Genomic DNA, 16,740 nt, shown 5'->3' on the forward strand with positions numbered 1-16,740 from the left:
ACCCCCAAAACCGACCTGGAGGTGTCAGCCCAGCTCTGCCTTGGCTCATGTGGCACCTGCAGGAACCAGCAGTGGACACTGAACGGATCAGTGTTGGTCACTGTTGGATAACCATGGCCAAGCTGGACACTGCTGGATCACCATGGCCTTGCTGGACACTGCTGGACATTGCTGGATCACCGTGGTCATGCTGGACACTGCTGGATCAGCCAGTGAGGTGGGATGCAGGTGGAAAAGGGAAAAGCAATGAAACTCAGATCTTCCCTCATTCAACAGTAAATGGGATTAAAAAAAAAATAGATGCATTGACACCATATAAATACATGGATAAAGCTGGATTTCAACACAGGTCAGATGATGTGGTGGTTTTGCAATTCAGGTAAAGTTCCTTCTAGTGCCTCTAAGTTACTCAGCCACTGGACTATTTTCGGGCAAAACTGCTATTTTGCTTGTGTAAAAGGTGTGGTGTAAACTTGTGCTCCTATGTGTTGTAAGAATCCCAAACGAAGACATTTTGGTTTTCCAGACGTTCCAATTGTGTGACAGTCCGTTTGCAGAATGCCTGAGCCGTGTCCTTGGAAGGCTCTCAGGGACAGGATTCAGAGCTGATCCTCCTTGCCAGGATTATCTCTATGGCCTCTGTGGTTTTTGCTCTATTTTTTTTTTCTTCCTTTGTTTTGTTTTTTTTTTTTTAAAAAAGACCCTTTAAATAAAGTTTTATTTTCCAATATACATTAAACAACTTTCATGCAAAGCAGCAGTCGTGGAGACATCCAGACTTTCCAGGTTCCTTCTTTGCGCGTACACTCGAAATAATGATCCACCTTGCTTGGACTGTGATGGAGATGCTTCATCTTCCCTTCCTGCCCTTCCAAACTGGATCCCGTACGATTTTTGAACACAGCCAGTCCTTGAGCCAGGCCCTGCTCTCTCCAGAAGAGCCTTGGGGGGTGCGTCCAGTGCCTTCCTTGCTTGTTCTCCCTCCGAATTCCCGAGAGTCCGTGCGATGCTCTGCCCTTTGCTGCCCGTGACCTTTCCTCAGCTCTCGAAGGACATGGCCCCAATGAGTTGCTCTACTTTGTAAGCCAAGCGCTGCCTCCGAGCCTGCTCGTCCTGCTCCAGAGCTCCGATGAGCTGGGGGAGAGAACGGGAAAAAGGGGAAAAAAATGAATCAGAGAGAGAAATCAGCGTGAGAGAGGGGGTGGGAGAGGTGGGTGGGCAGTGAGTGTGAGCAACTCCATGTGAGGAGCTGTGAAATCCCAATAAATAGCAAAGCATCTTGGCTGTCCTTGGTTTGTTGGACCCCTCCATACCCACCCAACAAAAACTACTCTGGTGCCTTGGACTCCACATTTCTGGTGCCTTGGAGTCCACGTTTCTTGTCTCGTTTAGCAGGAAAGTGATGAGATTTTTCAAGCCTAATGGGAAAATAGCCGTGGCGTTGTATCACAAATGGCTACATGCAGTTCAATGACAAAACCCTTCCGTTTCACGGACATAATTACAAAATCGGTTCTTCTTGCAGAGAAATGAAGGGGTGGAACAGATGGCGAGAACTTGGTTTCAAGTGATGCATTCATTAAAGGAGCTCAGGCTGCCAGGAAGCCTTTGCAAACAGGAGCCTGTGCCACTACAACGGGGATTTGGACCGTGCTGCTCCCAAAGGACACCGAGGTTTCTGGGGAGCTTTGATGGGTCATGAATGTTTTCCACATCACTGGGCGCATGCCAGAGCTGAGGTATCCAGGTGCTCCCACAATATTTCAGCTCTCGGTCCTCCTGGGGAGGATGCTACAAGTGTGGCCAATCCCAAACCCCTCTGTGCGTGAAGAGAACAGCGGGGCAGGAGCTGCGCCAGCTACAGCCGGGCTGAATCCAGGGAAGGGAGGGCAAGGAGATCTGGGAGGCAGCAGAGGGATCCCTACACAGCCCAGCACTGCTTCTGCTCTCCCACACACCTGCCATGGGGCCCTGTCACCCTGGGGACACCACGGCCCAGGGGACATGCTGCCTGGAGCACACCATTGCCCCAGGGGACACCACCACGGCCCAGGGGACACTGCTGCCCACACCCACCTCCTCGCTGTACTTGCTGACGTAGGAGTAGATCTCGTTGAGGGCGCTCAGCATGTTGAACTCCACGGCGTGCAGGCGCGACTGCTCGGCGAGGTAGGCGTTCATGTCCTGGTCGCTGATGGCCGGGAGCTTGGCAATGTCGGCATAATACCTGCAGAAATGAGGGGGAAAATGAGAAACAGGAACGTCCCAAATGCCCCTGTTCCCCCTGGGATTTAAGCCAAGCTCTGCAGGGATAAGAACATATTTTCGTTTTGTGTTTGCATCCAGCAAAACGGGATTTTGGGCTGTAATGAGCTGAAAACAGGAGCAGCGGTGCTTGGTGGGGCTGAGAACCACCCTGCAGCATCACTGCTGGTCCTTGTGTGTCACAGACATCTTTTATGAAAATCCTTTCCTTAGGATCTTTCCTCCTGAGAAGCTGGGAGGCCTCAGGAACAAAATGTAAACAATGATTATTTGCTGCTGTGGAATGCAACAGGTGCATCTGTGATTGTTCTCGTGTGGTTGTTTCTAAATAATGGCCAACCACAGTGAGTTGATTCAGACAGAGTCCGAGCCACAAGCCTTTGTTATTATTCATTCTTTTCCATTCTTAGCTAGCCTTCTGATGAAACCTTTCTTCTATTCTTTTAGTATCGTTTTAATGTAATATATATCATAAAGTAATAAACAAGCCTTCTGAACCATGGAGTCAGATCCTGTCTCTTCCCTCATCCTCGGATCCCCGTGCACACGGGCACACTTGTGCTTCCCTTCCACTCGGGATGCTCTGCCCTGAGATCCATGGGGTTTCAGAGCACCCTGCACCCACAGGATGTTCTGCCCTGAGATCCATGGGGTTTCAGAGCACCCTGCACCCACAGGATGCTCTGCCCTGAGATCCATGGGGTTTCAGAGCACCCTGCACCCACAGGATGCTCTGCCCTGAGATCCATGGGGTTTCAGAGCAACCCGCACCCACAGGATGTTCTGCCCTGAGATCCATGGGGTTTCAGAGCACCCCCAGCCCCACGCGCTGCCCTCACCTCTCCACCCAGCTCTTGTAGCTGGGGATGTCCTTGGCATACAGCAGCTTGTTGGAGGGGGAGTCCTTGCCCAGGCGGTGCTCGGAGGTGGAGCAGGAATCCATGAAGGTCTGAGCCACCACGGACAGGCAGGCGTCCGTGATGCTGCCCTTGTGGATGTCGAACACGAACTGGGGGTTTTTGATCACGTTCACCCAGAAGCGCAGGGGAAGGCTGGGAGGCAAAGGGAGAATTGGAATGAAATGAAAGACAAAAGGAAAAGGCTCGTGCTGTGGATGGTGCTCCCAGGCAGAACACGAGTGGTGGGGAGAATAAGAGAAGAATTTAAACAGGAGCTGGGCCGAGGCCATCAAGCACCAGTTGCTGCTGGTGGATCCTGCCATGCCCAGGAGCTGCTCCAGCTCAAATCCCACCTGGAGCAGTGGAGGAGATGAGGGGCAGGGCAGGGCTGAGCAGTTTAGGGGTACTGGGGGAGCATCTGCAGGAGGAGCCCATCAGGAGGAGCTCCCCAGAGCAGGGTCAGTGTGGGGTGAGCCCTGGCACTGATCAGCTCTGCCCAGCCGCTCTCCAGGACCCGCGAGCTGGCTGCAGGAACCACAGGATTTGTCCCCAAATCCCGGGGCCTTTGCAATCAAAGGGGAATTATTATTCCTTTTTTTCTCTGGCTGTATAGCAGGATCAAAAAAGCAGCTGCTGCTTTCTATTACCTTTCAAGTCGCAGCTCTCTCTGTCTCTCCAGCTCGCTGAAGGCTGCAGCCTTAACTCTTGCAGTGCTGCAGGAGAGCAGCTCAGCCCTAGCCCCAAACACCCCAGCTCCCTCTTCCAAACTTCCATTTGCTTGGACCTGGTCCAGGGGCAGCCTTCTCCCACATTCCCACAAAAATTCCCTTTCTGGAAATGCTGCAGCTCAGCTGAGATGGAGAGAAGGAAGGTCCAGGCCTGGTGGACCTGGACCTGGAGTTTGGCAGACCAAACTCTGGTGGTCATTGCTTTCTTTTTCTCTCGTAATTTCTTGTGGTTCTACAGTTTTTATCCCAATAACTCCTTCTAAGGCTTTAAATTAATCGTTTTGAGCTTCCCACTGCCTTAGCAGGGAAGCAGTTTTTGCAGCCATGATGATTAGAGGCCTTTTAAACCACGAGGGACTCGGGGGAAAATGCAAGGTCTTCAGGGAACAACCATTTGTTGTGCTTTTTTATTCCTTTCTTGCAGAGGTAAATTTCCAACCCACAGAGGTTTTAATCCTAAAATAGCAGCAGAGGCAGAGATGTGGGAGCTCCCACTGCTTGCAGAGGCTGGACCTGGCTGCATCCCATGCCTGGGGCATGCAGAGCTGGCTCCTTCTCCCTGTGCCACCTCCTGCTGATGCCCAAATGCTCCAGGTGCTTCCCAAAGTGATGGGGAAGGTGCAGCCACTGGCTGAGCTCCCCTTCCCAGCCAGTGCTGGCATTTGTGGCACAGCAGGGCTGTGCAGGCAGCATAGGGCCGGCACTGGAACCTTGGTTTCCACTCTTTCCAAAGTCCAGATGTGCAGATCTACAGCCTGAGGGCAGTGTCCATCTCCCACCCTGGGTACAGAAGATAGCCAGGCTATCTCCCTTACCTTCTGGATCAGAATATTTCAGGATCTTAGCATCCTGTGAACACTGGCAGCCCACCAAGGCTCTCACCCCATGAGCTTTGTGTCCTGCTTTGGGGCTTGGCCATTCCTAGCCCATCCCAAAACCATCCCCCACACCATTTTTTTGCCCAGAACCCCCCAGATTTGCCCCCTTTCCCCCGTTACCAGTTGCTCTTCCAGGTGTGCCGGACGTCGGTGTCGTGGATGCCGTGCTTGTCCGCCTGCTCGTCCAGGAAGTCAAACATGTACTTGATGGCCAGGGGCAGGGCACTGCCCCGGTGCACCGTGCTGAACAGCGTCTCAAACAGGTCATCCACGAACTTCTGCAGCGTGCCCTGGTGGCAGGAGGGCAGATCAGACAGATTCTAGCTTCTTTTTCTAATGTAATTTTATTTAGGGGTTTGTTCGCCTCCACGCAGAGTGGGGGGAATTGAGGTTTTCTCTTGGAAAGGCTCTGTTTCACTGAGGGTTTCAGAATTTCTGGCTTGTGGGCTTCAGTCAACAAAAAGGAGATTCCCAGAGCCAGAAGATACAGAGGGGATAAATGAACATTGACAAACATCACCCCCGGTGTGGTCAGAGACACCTGGTCTTGGAAATGATTGATAAGAGAACCAAAGCACGAGGACCAAATTAGCACGAAGGGATCAATAACCAATAGGAGATCAAGTGCTGAGAACTGTGTGATTTAGAAGCAGTGAATGTGAATTTCCTTGGAGGTTTTATGTATAAATATGTGAAAAATGGGGTAAAACCCATGTGTGATGGAATGATTTTCACTGCACAACCCAGGCACGTGTGGATGAAATAATTTCTATTGCACATCCTGGCCAGAATAAAGTATTAACTAATTCTCTGATATTGAAAAGATGCTGTTGGAAGTTTCTGTTTTTCCTGCAGTTTTGGTGACAGAAGCAGCAATCCAGGGGGTGAGGGGAGGGACAGGCACTCCCTGGCCAAGCAGTGGTGGCAGGAAGGGACACCAAATGTTACCAGCCCCAAAAAGTGGCACCACAGATCCCATGGGAATAACCAAGGTCAGGGTCTTTCAAAAAGCTCCAGCCTCCAGCTACTCATTTACTCTTTATTTCTAACCTGAAATATTTATTTTTTTTTGCTTTCCAGAGCACAGCTGTGTTATCCACACCAATGAGCACAAGGGGAAAGGCAGGAAAATCATGTCTGGTTGAGGGAGTGGGTAAATATTTCCAGGCACTGCTTCATTCACCAATTTGTGAATTGGTGAACACTTTTAACACTGTGCAAAAAAAAAAAAAAAAACAAAGGAGAATTTCAGCAATTGCCTTGAGTGTGAGGAAATCTGGGCTGTGCTTCTGTTGCTGCTCCAGGAGTTTCCCAATCCCAGGAGAACCCAGCCAGCTGGGAGCTGAGCCTCACCAGGACCCCTCACCGCGCATTCCCCGGGTGGATCCAGCCCAGTTACCTTTGTGGCCAGCAGCCTGGTCAGGTAGATCTCAGACACCATCTTGCTGCCCCTGTCCCCTTCCTTCTGGTCGCCGTGGTCGTGGTTCTTGACCAGGTGCCAGACCTTGACGCCGCTCTCCAGGTCAGGCGTGATCATGGGCGCGCGCGAGCGGAGGCTGTCGGGGCTGCCCGTGTAGCGGAACGTGGAGTCTGAGCCAGGGAGAGAGGCCGGTCACGCTCGCAGCAAAACCCTTCTGCACCTCCTCAGTGCCCTCAACAACACCCAAATTGTTGGCGCTGGGTTTTTTTTTTTTTTGGTGGGGAAATGAAACAGGAAAACCACCGCGGTTTTGTTGCACGCGCGTTCTCGTTCTGCGCTGTCAGAATTTGGTGTTTGGCAAAAATCTGTGGTGGTCTCCGTTCAACAAAAAACCTCAGAATTGAGCTTTTTTCCCCTCCCATATATGGCCTTTCCTGCCCCATTCACATCCTTTCCTCCTCATACAGGTCCACACAAAAATCCTCCCTGAGTCACAGCTCACACACACGACCCTGGGCACCGACTCCTGCAGAAGCAGAGCTCCAATTTCAGGATTTTGTAAATAATGAGGAGCTGCCCAGCACAGCCAGCACAAAGGGCAGGAGAAGCTGCTGAGCTTGTCCTTGAGGCTTTCAGGAGAGCAGTGAGGACTCAAGCTGAGCATCAACAGCAGAGCCTGAGGCCAGTCCTGCCCCCTGAGCCATCCCTGGGCTGTCCCTGCAGGAAAAGGGAGCTCAAAGAGCACCAGGGAACTTTCCCTGAATTGCTCAGAAACCATGGGGGCATGTGGCACATTGATTGATATATTTCCCTTCCCAAAGAATGTCCCTCCCTGCATCCCCAGCATCTCCAGGACGAGACACAAGGCTGAGGAGCCCAAACGTGCCCTGCTGAATTCTTCCTCCTAAAAGAACATTTCTTTGTTCTCTGGGAATCTTGTGCATTTTCTCAAGTTTAGCCTTCAATTCACTGCTCCCCCTCCTCGTCAGGAGTGCGGGGATCGATCGTAAATCAGCTGAGGGAAATACTCAAGTCATTACCAAAGTAGCTGGATTTTCATCCCTGATTAAGGCTTAGATAAATGAGTGCTCCAACTGATATAATTAAGGAGACAGACAGGGGGACAGCTCAGGAAGCATGCAGTAATTCTATTTTTAAACATTTCTCTGTTCTGATATATGACAGGGGAAGTAAATAAGTATCTAATTTAAATTCTGCCGGCACAATTAGAAATATTAATCTTAACATGAGCAATGATGGCTCGTATTGGTGCTTTGCAAAAGCTTTTCCAGCTGACAGAGATCAATGAGCACTGAGGGCTCAGGCTGTGAGACCCAGCCTTGGTTTTTCCTTCACCTGCACTGTGGGATGTGTGGCCTGGCAGGGAGAAATGCCTTTTCTCCAGGTTTTTACCTCAAGACTCCCCTGGTTTTGATTCCTCAAAACACTCACTCGAGCTAAAAACCAACATTATTTTGGGAGCTATAAACAAGGGGAGGAGATGGGTTTGTCAGGAGACTTTTTGCTGGTAAAACACTCTGTGAAATGAACGATAATGAAAGATCAGCACTCGGGAGATTTTGCCACTGCTGCCTTTTATGGAAGTCTATTATTACAATTATTGTGGATTTAGTGTTCCAAGCGTGCACCTGGCACCTTGCAGGCTCATTTTCTCAGGCTGCAGCATCTTCAGGGACCCTCTGGAATGTGCTGAGCCCTTCTATTATGCAAATCAGGAATTCCCAGGTGTGCACATCCCTGCACTCTGCGCTAAGATTGCCCTTCCCCATTTGTGACCCATTAGCTCCGAGCTCAGGATCCTGCACTTGGGGAGGATCAGATAAATCGGGTTTATCTGTGCTGCTGCTCAGGGGCTCAGAGATCCTCTCCTGCATCACCCATCCCCTCTGAGCCCCTGGACCTTTCCCAAACCCCATTTCCCAAAGGCTGCTCCTGTTCTGGGCATTTCCTTTTCCCTCCTCTCACCTCTCCTGCTCCTTTTGCTGTTCTCACAGCTGGAAGAGCCTTTGCAATCCAAACCTGCAGCCAGGGACGTTTTTCTGTTTGGATTTACACTTGTTTTGGGTGGTTTTTTTGCTGCTTTTTCCCTACCTACACCCCAGTGTGTGTCCCTCCCATCCCGTTTCTCACCGTATCTGCTGATGGAGGTGCGGGAGATGCTGGCAGAGGCAGGGATGTTGTAGGAGGAGGTTTGCTTGGGCACCAGAGCCACCACGGAGCGGTCTGACACCTGGGGAGGCAAACGGGACCAGTCAGGGGGGTTCCCTGCCCACCCTGTGATCCCAGGCTGCTGATCCAGCAAATCCTGGCAAAGGCAAACCAGGACACGCTCCCCGAGCCCTGAGCTGGGCCAGGATGCAGCAGGAGGCTGGAGGAAATGAGGGATAAATCAAAAGATGTGGTGAAGATGCTTTTGGTCGTTCTGATTTAAGGTTATGCCTTACCCAATAAAAATGAGAATCTCAAGAATTGTTGTGATCCAATTAAAGTAACAATGCAGAGGGAATAAAAGGGCTGTAATAACGTTATGGGCCATAAAACATTCCTATTAAACCATTTTTTATTTTAGCAATTTTTACGAACTTTAAAAGTTTGATTTACAGCGGAGCAAGTCATAAAGCCATCTTTCAGGGTATTTAATTGTTATCCCTTTACTGCTCCAGAGAAGGAATTAAACACTGGGAAGTCAAACTATAAATGAACATTAGCACTAACAAGGTTTTGTTACAGCAGATTTTAGTAGCCATGTTTAATTTTATCCTCCCTATAAATCTGGTAGTCACTGGAAGTTTTCTAACTTATTCCCCTTAATTAAGGAGCTGCAGGTTTCCAGGGAATGGGCCTGAGGAGCTTTTAATTTTGAACTTGTGACCTGTGGTGCAGCACAGTGAGGGAGCACAGAGTCACCACGCCTTGCCAGGGCCCAGCAGACACTTTTAAGAGGCTCAGCACAAAAGAAATGCCTCTTCCTGCTGCAGTAATTGCTTTTTGGGCTAAACTCTGCATTATCTGCCAGGAGTTTTGTGATGGACCCAGCACTGACCCCATGAATGGAGCTTTCTGCTCCCCCAGCGGCTCTGTACCCTCTCTGCAGCACCAAGGGGAGCTGCACACAGCGACCTGTGCTGCCTCCAAGGCTTTGGGCTCCATCCAGATGAAAGGTTTCATGGAAATCTGAGTTCTTATTATTGCTGGCGATAGTGGAAATAATAGTTACTTGTGTTTCACGGCACGAAAGTGAGATTTTCCTAAGCAAAACACTCCAAACACCTCCATAATTTCCTTCGCTGCTCCTGCCTCACTTCATCCAATTTATTAAGCCAGTGGAAGGAGTGATCAGTGCTGATATTATTTTCTCAGGCTGTTATTAGCTGCCACTTCAGCTCCATCTCACCAGGGAGAAACCCGAGGTGCTCCCGGGCCGGATCCATTTCCACCAGGGCTGTGCTCAACTGGGAGAGAGGCACTAAAAATTCCACACACACACACAGAAAGGGCCCTCTCAGTCAGTAAATCTGGGGTGGAATGGCTGCTGTCAGCTCAGCCCCAGCAGCTGCAGAGCAGCCTCGGGTGCAGCACGCGTTCGTTCGCTCCCACAGCACCCCTGGGATGCGCTCCGGGCTGCCTGGCTGCTCCACAACTTTATAAATATTCTGATTGTTCTGCAAGCTGGAAACACGGGGCACAAAGCACCTTAAAGACAGGCGAAAGGAAGGCTGGGAAGGGAGGAGGGAGCCCAGGGCATGGAGCTGTGTCTGCAAGGGGCAGGGAGGGCGCAATGATGATTCCAGCTCTGCAGCCGCACCACTCTCACCTCCTAAGCCTCATTTTCCACCAAAACCTCCCCTTTCTCCTCCCAATTTTTCATTTAAAGCAGCTTCCTGGTCTCCTGGCCTCTCCAGACTGGCAGGGGCTGACAGGTATTCATGCTCTGCTGCCTCTGAGTTAACCCTGCGTGAGCCACTGTAAATCATCCCATATGAAATTCAGGGTTTCATTTTTCCCGAGTGAAACCACACGGGGCAGGACTCTCCCATGGAGTTTAACAGCCGTGAAACCAAAAGGATACGACACAAATGTAATACAATTCCCTGCCATGTGTAACAGCTCTGGAGAGTTTAACAAAGAATTACACTTATTTAAGCTACACATCTATTTTTATAAATGAAGAAATAAGCGGGAGGCGCGCAGTTCTCTCTATAATTTCATAAAGTGGTTCAAAACTATTAGAAAGGTGAACATTTCTCTTTAATTCCAATTTGGGTTTTGAATGTGAAGGCTTCCCATGAAAAATCCATTTGATCAGCTATTGTATTTTTGTGATTCTAATGTAGAAAACAAAAGCAACAAAATCCAGCATCCAGGTGTGGAGGGGAAACCCTTGGGGTTAAATAAATAACCATCCTCGGGGCACAGGGAGGAGGAGGAGGAGGAGGAGGAGGAGGATGCTTTGGAGCCCTGGAGCTGTAGGGAATGGATCCTGGGACTCAGGAGCAGGAATTGAGCACCAGGAGGGTCCTGCAGGTGCAGCACCTGTCCCAGGGACACACCTGGAACCTGGGCTGAGCATCCCCCAGCACCACCTGCAAACCCAGGGATCTCCCCGCCTTCAGAGCAGGATAAAGACAAAACAGCTCTGAATAAAAAATGGGCAGGGCTTTGCAAAGCAGCTTTCACTTCTTTCCTAGAAATCCAGAAATCATCTTTACTGCTCTTCTGGAAATCCACGCTTATTTCAATGGCTTGAACCACACCTGGCTCATGTGTCACACTCCCGTTAAACAGTGAGAGCTCGTGGAACTCCAGTGATTTTACACCCTCCTAAAGCTGGGTATCACCCAGGTATCTGTTTTACTGTGCAGTCCTGGAAGATCTGTATTTTTGATACCTAATAAAAACTTCTACTCCAACAGAAAAAAAATCCCAAACTGGTAAGAATAAAATAAAATAAAAAAAATATATATATCTGTTAGTTTTTGGCAAAAGGCTCGCCTTGACAGGATTTCTGCTGCTGCAGTGAAAAGAATTTGGCTTCTCTTTAATGCCTGAGACAGCTCAGCTGGGCTGAGCAGAGCTGGGGCTCGTGTCCCTACCTGGCTGGATGTCTGGCTGCCAGCTCCTCCTTTCTTCCAGAGCAAACCTGACACTCAAATGGCAGCAAGAGCTGCAGCATCCCGAGCGCTGCGAGGATTTTGTTTATTTTAAGGAGAAGCTTTTGGCTCAGGTTTTCCCACAGGCTCTGGAACAAAAGTGCTCCCTCCCCCAGCATCCAGCACACATCAGACAAGCACAGCTTTCACTTGTGACTTCCTCACGATGACTTTTAAAGATCAAGGCATAATAAAGTCTCGCTGCTTCCCTGCATGTTGGTTAATCCCTTGCAACTGTCAGGTAAAACAGATTTTTAGGAACAATGGAATTAATCTGCGCAACTCCTCTGACATTTCACGGTAAACTGTGTTTAAATCCTGGGGGCTGCTTGGAAAAGTTGACCCTGGAGGTGCTTTTTAACATGCACGGTGCATATTGATGGCACTCTGCTGCCTGGCTCCCTGATTGCAGGGCTCCTGTCAATACTGGCTCCCATTCAAGTCCCCCAGCGTGAGTCAGGCTGATGGACTGGAGATGCTGGATAAACAGGGAGAGATGCCAGATTAAACACTAAACACTTCTGGGGAGGTGGTGATGGACAGGAGTAGGTTACAGTCCCAATTAATGCACTTATCCTGTGCTGCAGGCAGGCTGGGAGGGAAAGCCTTTGATTCCCTGCAGCCAAACCTTCCTCAGCCCCCTCCTTGCCTCTCTTCCCATCTTTTTCATTAATTCCCTCTAACCAAACCTTCCCCAGCTCCCTCTCTCCCATCTTTCACACTGTGAGGAGCCCTTTCCAACAGACTCTGCCCTATCCAGAAGATAAAGATGACAAGAATTTCTTAGCCCTTCTCACCCACCCCGTGTGAGCATTTCACTGCGTGTCTCCACTTCCCTATGACTTTGTGTCCCTCCTGCTGCACCCCAGGCTGTCCCAGAGCCCAGACAAAGCCCTGAGCCCCCCGTGCTGCCCTCCCCAGCCCCCTCATCCCCAGCTCAGCCCCTGCACTGCTCCCTCTGCCTCCCTCCCACGGCTGGCAGGGTTAATTCAGCCGAGCTTCAGCTCTGCTGCTTCCCTTGAGCTCCGTGTCAAGGCTGCTTTCCCCCCTCATGCTGAAGCACGTGGAACCCCTCTGGTTTGTCACACAGACACTGGGATCGGGTTCCTGCTGCTCTTCTCCCTGCTGGGGCTGTCGGGGGGGCTGCTCCCTCACCTGGTAGTGCACCAGGGTGTTCAGGCGCTTCCAGTCGCCCTCGATCTTGGTGGTGATGTCCTCATCCTGCAGCACCACGCGGGCAATGCGGCCCTGCCGCCACTCTGGGGATGGGAGAGCCACGGTCCGGGGGTGCCAACCCCACAGGGATCACCCCCAGCCCCAGGGATCACCCCAGGGATCACCCCCAGCCCCAGGGATCACCCCAGGGATCACCCCCAGCCCCAGGGATCACCCCCAGCCCCAGGGATCACCCCCAGCCCCTCTGATCACCTCCAGGGATCACCCCCAGCCCCAGGGATCACCCCAGGGATCACCACCAGCCCCAGGGATCACCCCCAGCCCCTCTGATCTACCCCAGGGATCACCACAGGGATCACCCCCAGCCCCTCTGGTCACCCCCAGCCCCTCTGATCACCCGCAGCCCCTCTGGGCAGGGCAGCCCCTACCCAGGTCCATGTCCACAGCTCTGGGTCTCTGGGAGTAGGGCACGTTTTTGTACACAGCATCCAGGATCTTCTCCTTGACCTGGGTGATGGTGTCGCAGTTCAGCACCTTGACAGGGATCTCCGGGCTGTTCTCGTTGTCTGGGTTCACACAGTTCAGGATCTGCAGGAGGAGAACCACACCATGCTCTGGAGGAGAGGTGTCACGGCAGCCTCTTCCCATGAAACACCCCACTGCAGCCCTAAATGCATCCCTGCTATTGCATCTATGATATTTACACAACTATTGCTGAGAGAGGAGCCCCGGATGTCCATTTTCAGGGGCTGCAGGAGAGCACTGCCCAGAGCACAGGGAGATAAAATTCCCTCACACTTGAAAGGAATAGTGGATTTGTCTTCACAAACCAGCTCTGGGTCTGCTGGTGGATCAAACCGGCAGAGTTAAAAGAAACAATGGGAAGGATTCCACTGATTGATAAATGGGAAAAGATATTTGGTTTTACAAATAAACTTTAGGTTTGCCCATAAATGAAATCAGACATTGAAAGATGAAAGAAACAACGGGGAAGAAAAACCCCTAAATTCCATAGGAATTAAAAATTAAAAGGGAGGGTTGTACATTAGAGGGGAATCTCTGGTATTGGGTATATCAGGAAGTCTGAACCTCTCAAGCACCTCAGAAATGGGGAAAGAGAGAACGGAAATGTGGTGGGAAATTGGGATAAAAAGGAGGCTGTGTCCTCCAAAAATGGGGAATGCCCCATGGCCTCTCCCTTTATTCTAATATAGCAAAAAGGGACTCCTCTGTCTCCTTCTTGGACATAAACCTCTGATGCTTGTGGAATAATTTTCCTAACACACCTGTGAACTGGGGCCATACGTGGCTGGGACATGGGTCCTCATGGCACAGCAACACTCACAGCCCAGGCGGGGCCCTGATCCCTGCTCAGGCAGGGCCCTGATGCTGCTGCAGGGCCAGCCCAGCTCGGGTTTGTCACTCACCAGGGTCTTGTACTCGATCTGCTGCCGGATGAGCTTGTCCTCGCTCAGGGAGTAGCGCGCCTCCCCCGTGATGGCATCGATGGGGCCCTTCTCCATCTGCTGCTTGATGGCACAGTAGAGCATGAACAGGGGCTCCCCAGCACATTCCTGCACCACAGGAGGACACAGGGCTCACCGGGGTGAAGCTGCCTCCGCTCCTGTGCCAGGATTCCCCCCAGCACAGGCTCAGCCCCACTGGCCCAGCCCTGAGCACACATGCAGCCCAGCAGCTCCTGGAGAGCTCAGCCTGAGCTCCACTGCTCCGTGGCTGTGTTGTCTTCGGCAGGGGAAATCCCTCCTGAACCCATATGGCTGTAAAAAAATGGAATTTGAGATCTCCATCTCACCGTTCACTCCCCCTGGAGCAAATTCAGTGGGGCTTCCAAAGCCACAAATGAAGTTAAAACCATGGAAGCCGAGGCACGAAGACGTGAGAATCCCCCTCAAGTACCAAAGAGGTGTAACAGAACCTCCTTTAGTGGGAATTACTCCAGGACGCCTGAGGCTTGGGAAGGTGGTGAGCACGGAGCAAATTTCCACCTCTCCCTCCTTGCTGCTCCATCTCTTGGAGCCTGATGGAAGAGTTTCACCCTGCTGGGGTGTCTGGAGGGTGAGACAGCAGAGCAGGGCCCTGCTCCACCTCTCCTTACCTTGAGGAACCTGTGGAGCAGGAAGGCAAACCAGTTGGTCAGCATCTTCTCGGCCACCGACTCAGTCCTGGGGAGGCAGGAGGGCAAATATCACACATGGAGCCCCCAAAACTGCACCCAGGGCAGCGACAGCGCTGTCCCTGTCCCTGTCCCTGTCCCCGTCCCCGTCCCCGTCCCTGCAGCCCATCCCAGCCTGCCGGGGCTGGTGACAGCCAGCCTGGTGACACTCAGCCCCCCGCACGTGGCGCAAATTACAGCCTGGCTCAGTAAATCACTGGGATTTGCAGCAGCTCCCGGCAATCAGGGACAGCCGAGTGACAATGGCAGGGAAATTGCAGCTTTCTCCCCGGTCCCACCCAGTGTCCTCTCCCCGCATTGTGCCCGAGATTATCTCTAATTTAAATACAATGGCTCCTAATGGCAGCTTTCAACGCTGCCTCTGCGGGGCCCCGAGGGTTTGCTTAAAGCTCCACAGCCGCTTTTCCTGGGATGGGATGGGATGGGATGGGATGGGATGGGATGGGATGGGATGGGATGGGATGGGGTGGGATGGGATGGGATGGGATGGGATGGGATGGCTCTGGTGGTAGTGGGGTGTCTCAAATTGGAGCCCCAGCCTTGTGCAGGGGAAAGCTGCTGTGACCATGACCCTGGCCAGCTGTGACCACAACCCTGGCCAGCTGTGACCATGGCTTTGCCTGGCTCAGCCTTCCCCTCATGGACACCTGGATCTGATCCAAATTCCAGCAAGCAAGGAAGGATGAATGCAATTCCCTTTCCTTTGGGGACTGCCCTCACCATGAACCAGGTCACCTCCTCCTTAACCTGGAGAGGGTCACATCTCACTCCAGCCCCATTTTCCCTGTTCTTCCCCTTAAATGAGGGGCTGCCTCTTGCTCTGACTCCCCACAGCATTTTCCAAGTGCTTGGAATTACAAGCACACACCAAAGAAGCACAGGGCTTGATTCCAAAGCCAGGCAGATCAAAAATAAACAGGAGCCAGAGATTTCAACAAACAAAAACTGACACCAGTCGGCCAACAGACCTGGGGTAACATCATCCATCATCTCCTAGGATGGCAACATCTGTCAGGAATTCGTGAAAATGTCTGCAGATCCCCGAAGAATTTAAGGCTGAATTGATTAACTGCCTAAAAATTCATCCTACAAATTGACACTCACGTCGTTCTCCTGTTTGAAATATTTCAGGCACCCAATTAAAGAGAAGAAGCACCAGCACCCTTTTGAACAGCCCTAGAAAATGGAGAGGCAGTGACACAAGCCACAGACGAGGTGAAAAACTCAGAAAATAACACATTCAGGGCTTCGGGGGGAATATTAATTTAATAAACTACTTTGTTAATAGAATATTAAATGAAGAACTAGCGAGTCTCCCAATTAGCCCTCCCCGTGAAGCTGCTGTGTCCTGTCCCTGTGGGCTGCTCATGACACCAGCTCTGAAAAAGGCACTGAAAAGTGGAGGCACAGAGAAGGTGGGGAATATTGATGGGGAGAATGGGATGGGATGGGATGGGATGGGATGGGATGGGATGGGATGGGATGGGATGGGATGGGATGGGATGGGATGGGATGGGATGGGATGGGATGGGATGGGATGGGATGGGATGGGATGGGATGGGATGGGATGGGAGGGGATGGGATGGGATGGGATGGGATGGGAGGGGATGGGATGGGAGGGGATGGGATGGGATGGGGTGGGAGGAGATGGAGATGGAGATGGAGATGGAGATGGAGATGGAGATGGAGATGGAGATGGGGATGGGGATGGGATATTTGCAGTGCCACAGTCCTGAGCACAGCCAGCAATGGAGTCAGTGTTGGGTTCATGCCCTGTGTTGGTGGAAAGGGGCAGCTCTCTCCCTCCTTGGTGCTGGGAATTCCTGCATGGAGCATCCCTGCTCTCCTCTGCCTTGCAAATGGGAAACTGCCTCACAGCCCAGGGCCTGGCCTTTCTCCTTCACATGGAGGGCTTTGCTGAGCCCCCAAATCTTCTGAGCCCCCAGCCTGCTGCCAGGTTTTGAGCTGCCCCTACCATCACTGCTCTGTGCCATCACCAGCCTCTGGAT

General features: G+C 51.6%; 1 protein-coding gene across 2 annotated transcripts in view; it reads right to left on the reverse strand.

Annotated features, from left to right (window-relative positions):
• Positions 1 to 675: 675 nt before the first annotated feature.
• Positions 676 to 16,740, reverse strand: part of PLXNA2 (plexin A2) — a 128,888-nt gene continuing 112,823 nt past the window's right edge. For both annotated transcript variants that reach the window (XM_063178069.1, XM_063178068.1), the window contains exons 23-32: positions 14,654 to 14,720; positions 13,965 to 14,111; positions 12,966 to 13,125; positions 12,517 to 12,620; positions 8,342 to 8,441; positions 6,170 to 6,360; positions 4,891 to 5,060; positions 3,105 to 3,317; positions 2,077 to 2,227; positions 676 to 1,134 (exon numbers count right to left, since the gene is read on the reverse strand). In XM_063178069.1, coding sequence (XP_063034139.1) covers positions 1,039 to 1,134; positions 2,077 to 2,227; positions 3,105 to 3,317; positions 4,891 to 5,060; positions 6,170 to 6,360; positions 8,342 to 8,441; positions 12,517 to 12,620; positions 12,966 to 13,125; positions 13,965 to 14,111; positions 14,654 to 14,720 — 1,399 coding nt within the window. In that variant the 3' untranslated portion in view covers positions 676 to 1,038. The remainder of the gene's footprint in view (positions 1,135 to 2,076; positions 2,228 to 3,104; positions 3,318 to 4,890; positions 5,061 to 6,169; positions 6,361 to 8,341; positions 8,442 to 12,516; positions 12,621 to 12,965; positions 13,126 to 13,964; positions 14,112 to 14,653; positions 14,721 to 16,740) is intronic.

Source organism: Melospiza melodia, chromosome 28 (genome assembly GCF_035770615.1).
Source record: "Melospiza melodia melodia isolate bMelMel2 chromosome 28, bMelMel2.pri, whole genome shotgun sequence".
NCBI classification, from domain to species: domain Eukaryota; kingdom Metazoa; phylum Chordata; class Aves; order Passeriformes; family Passerellidae; genus Melospiza; species Melospiza melodia.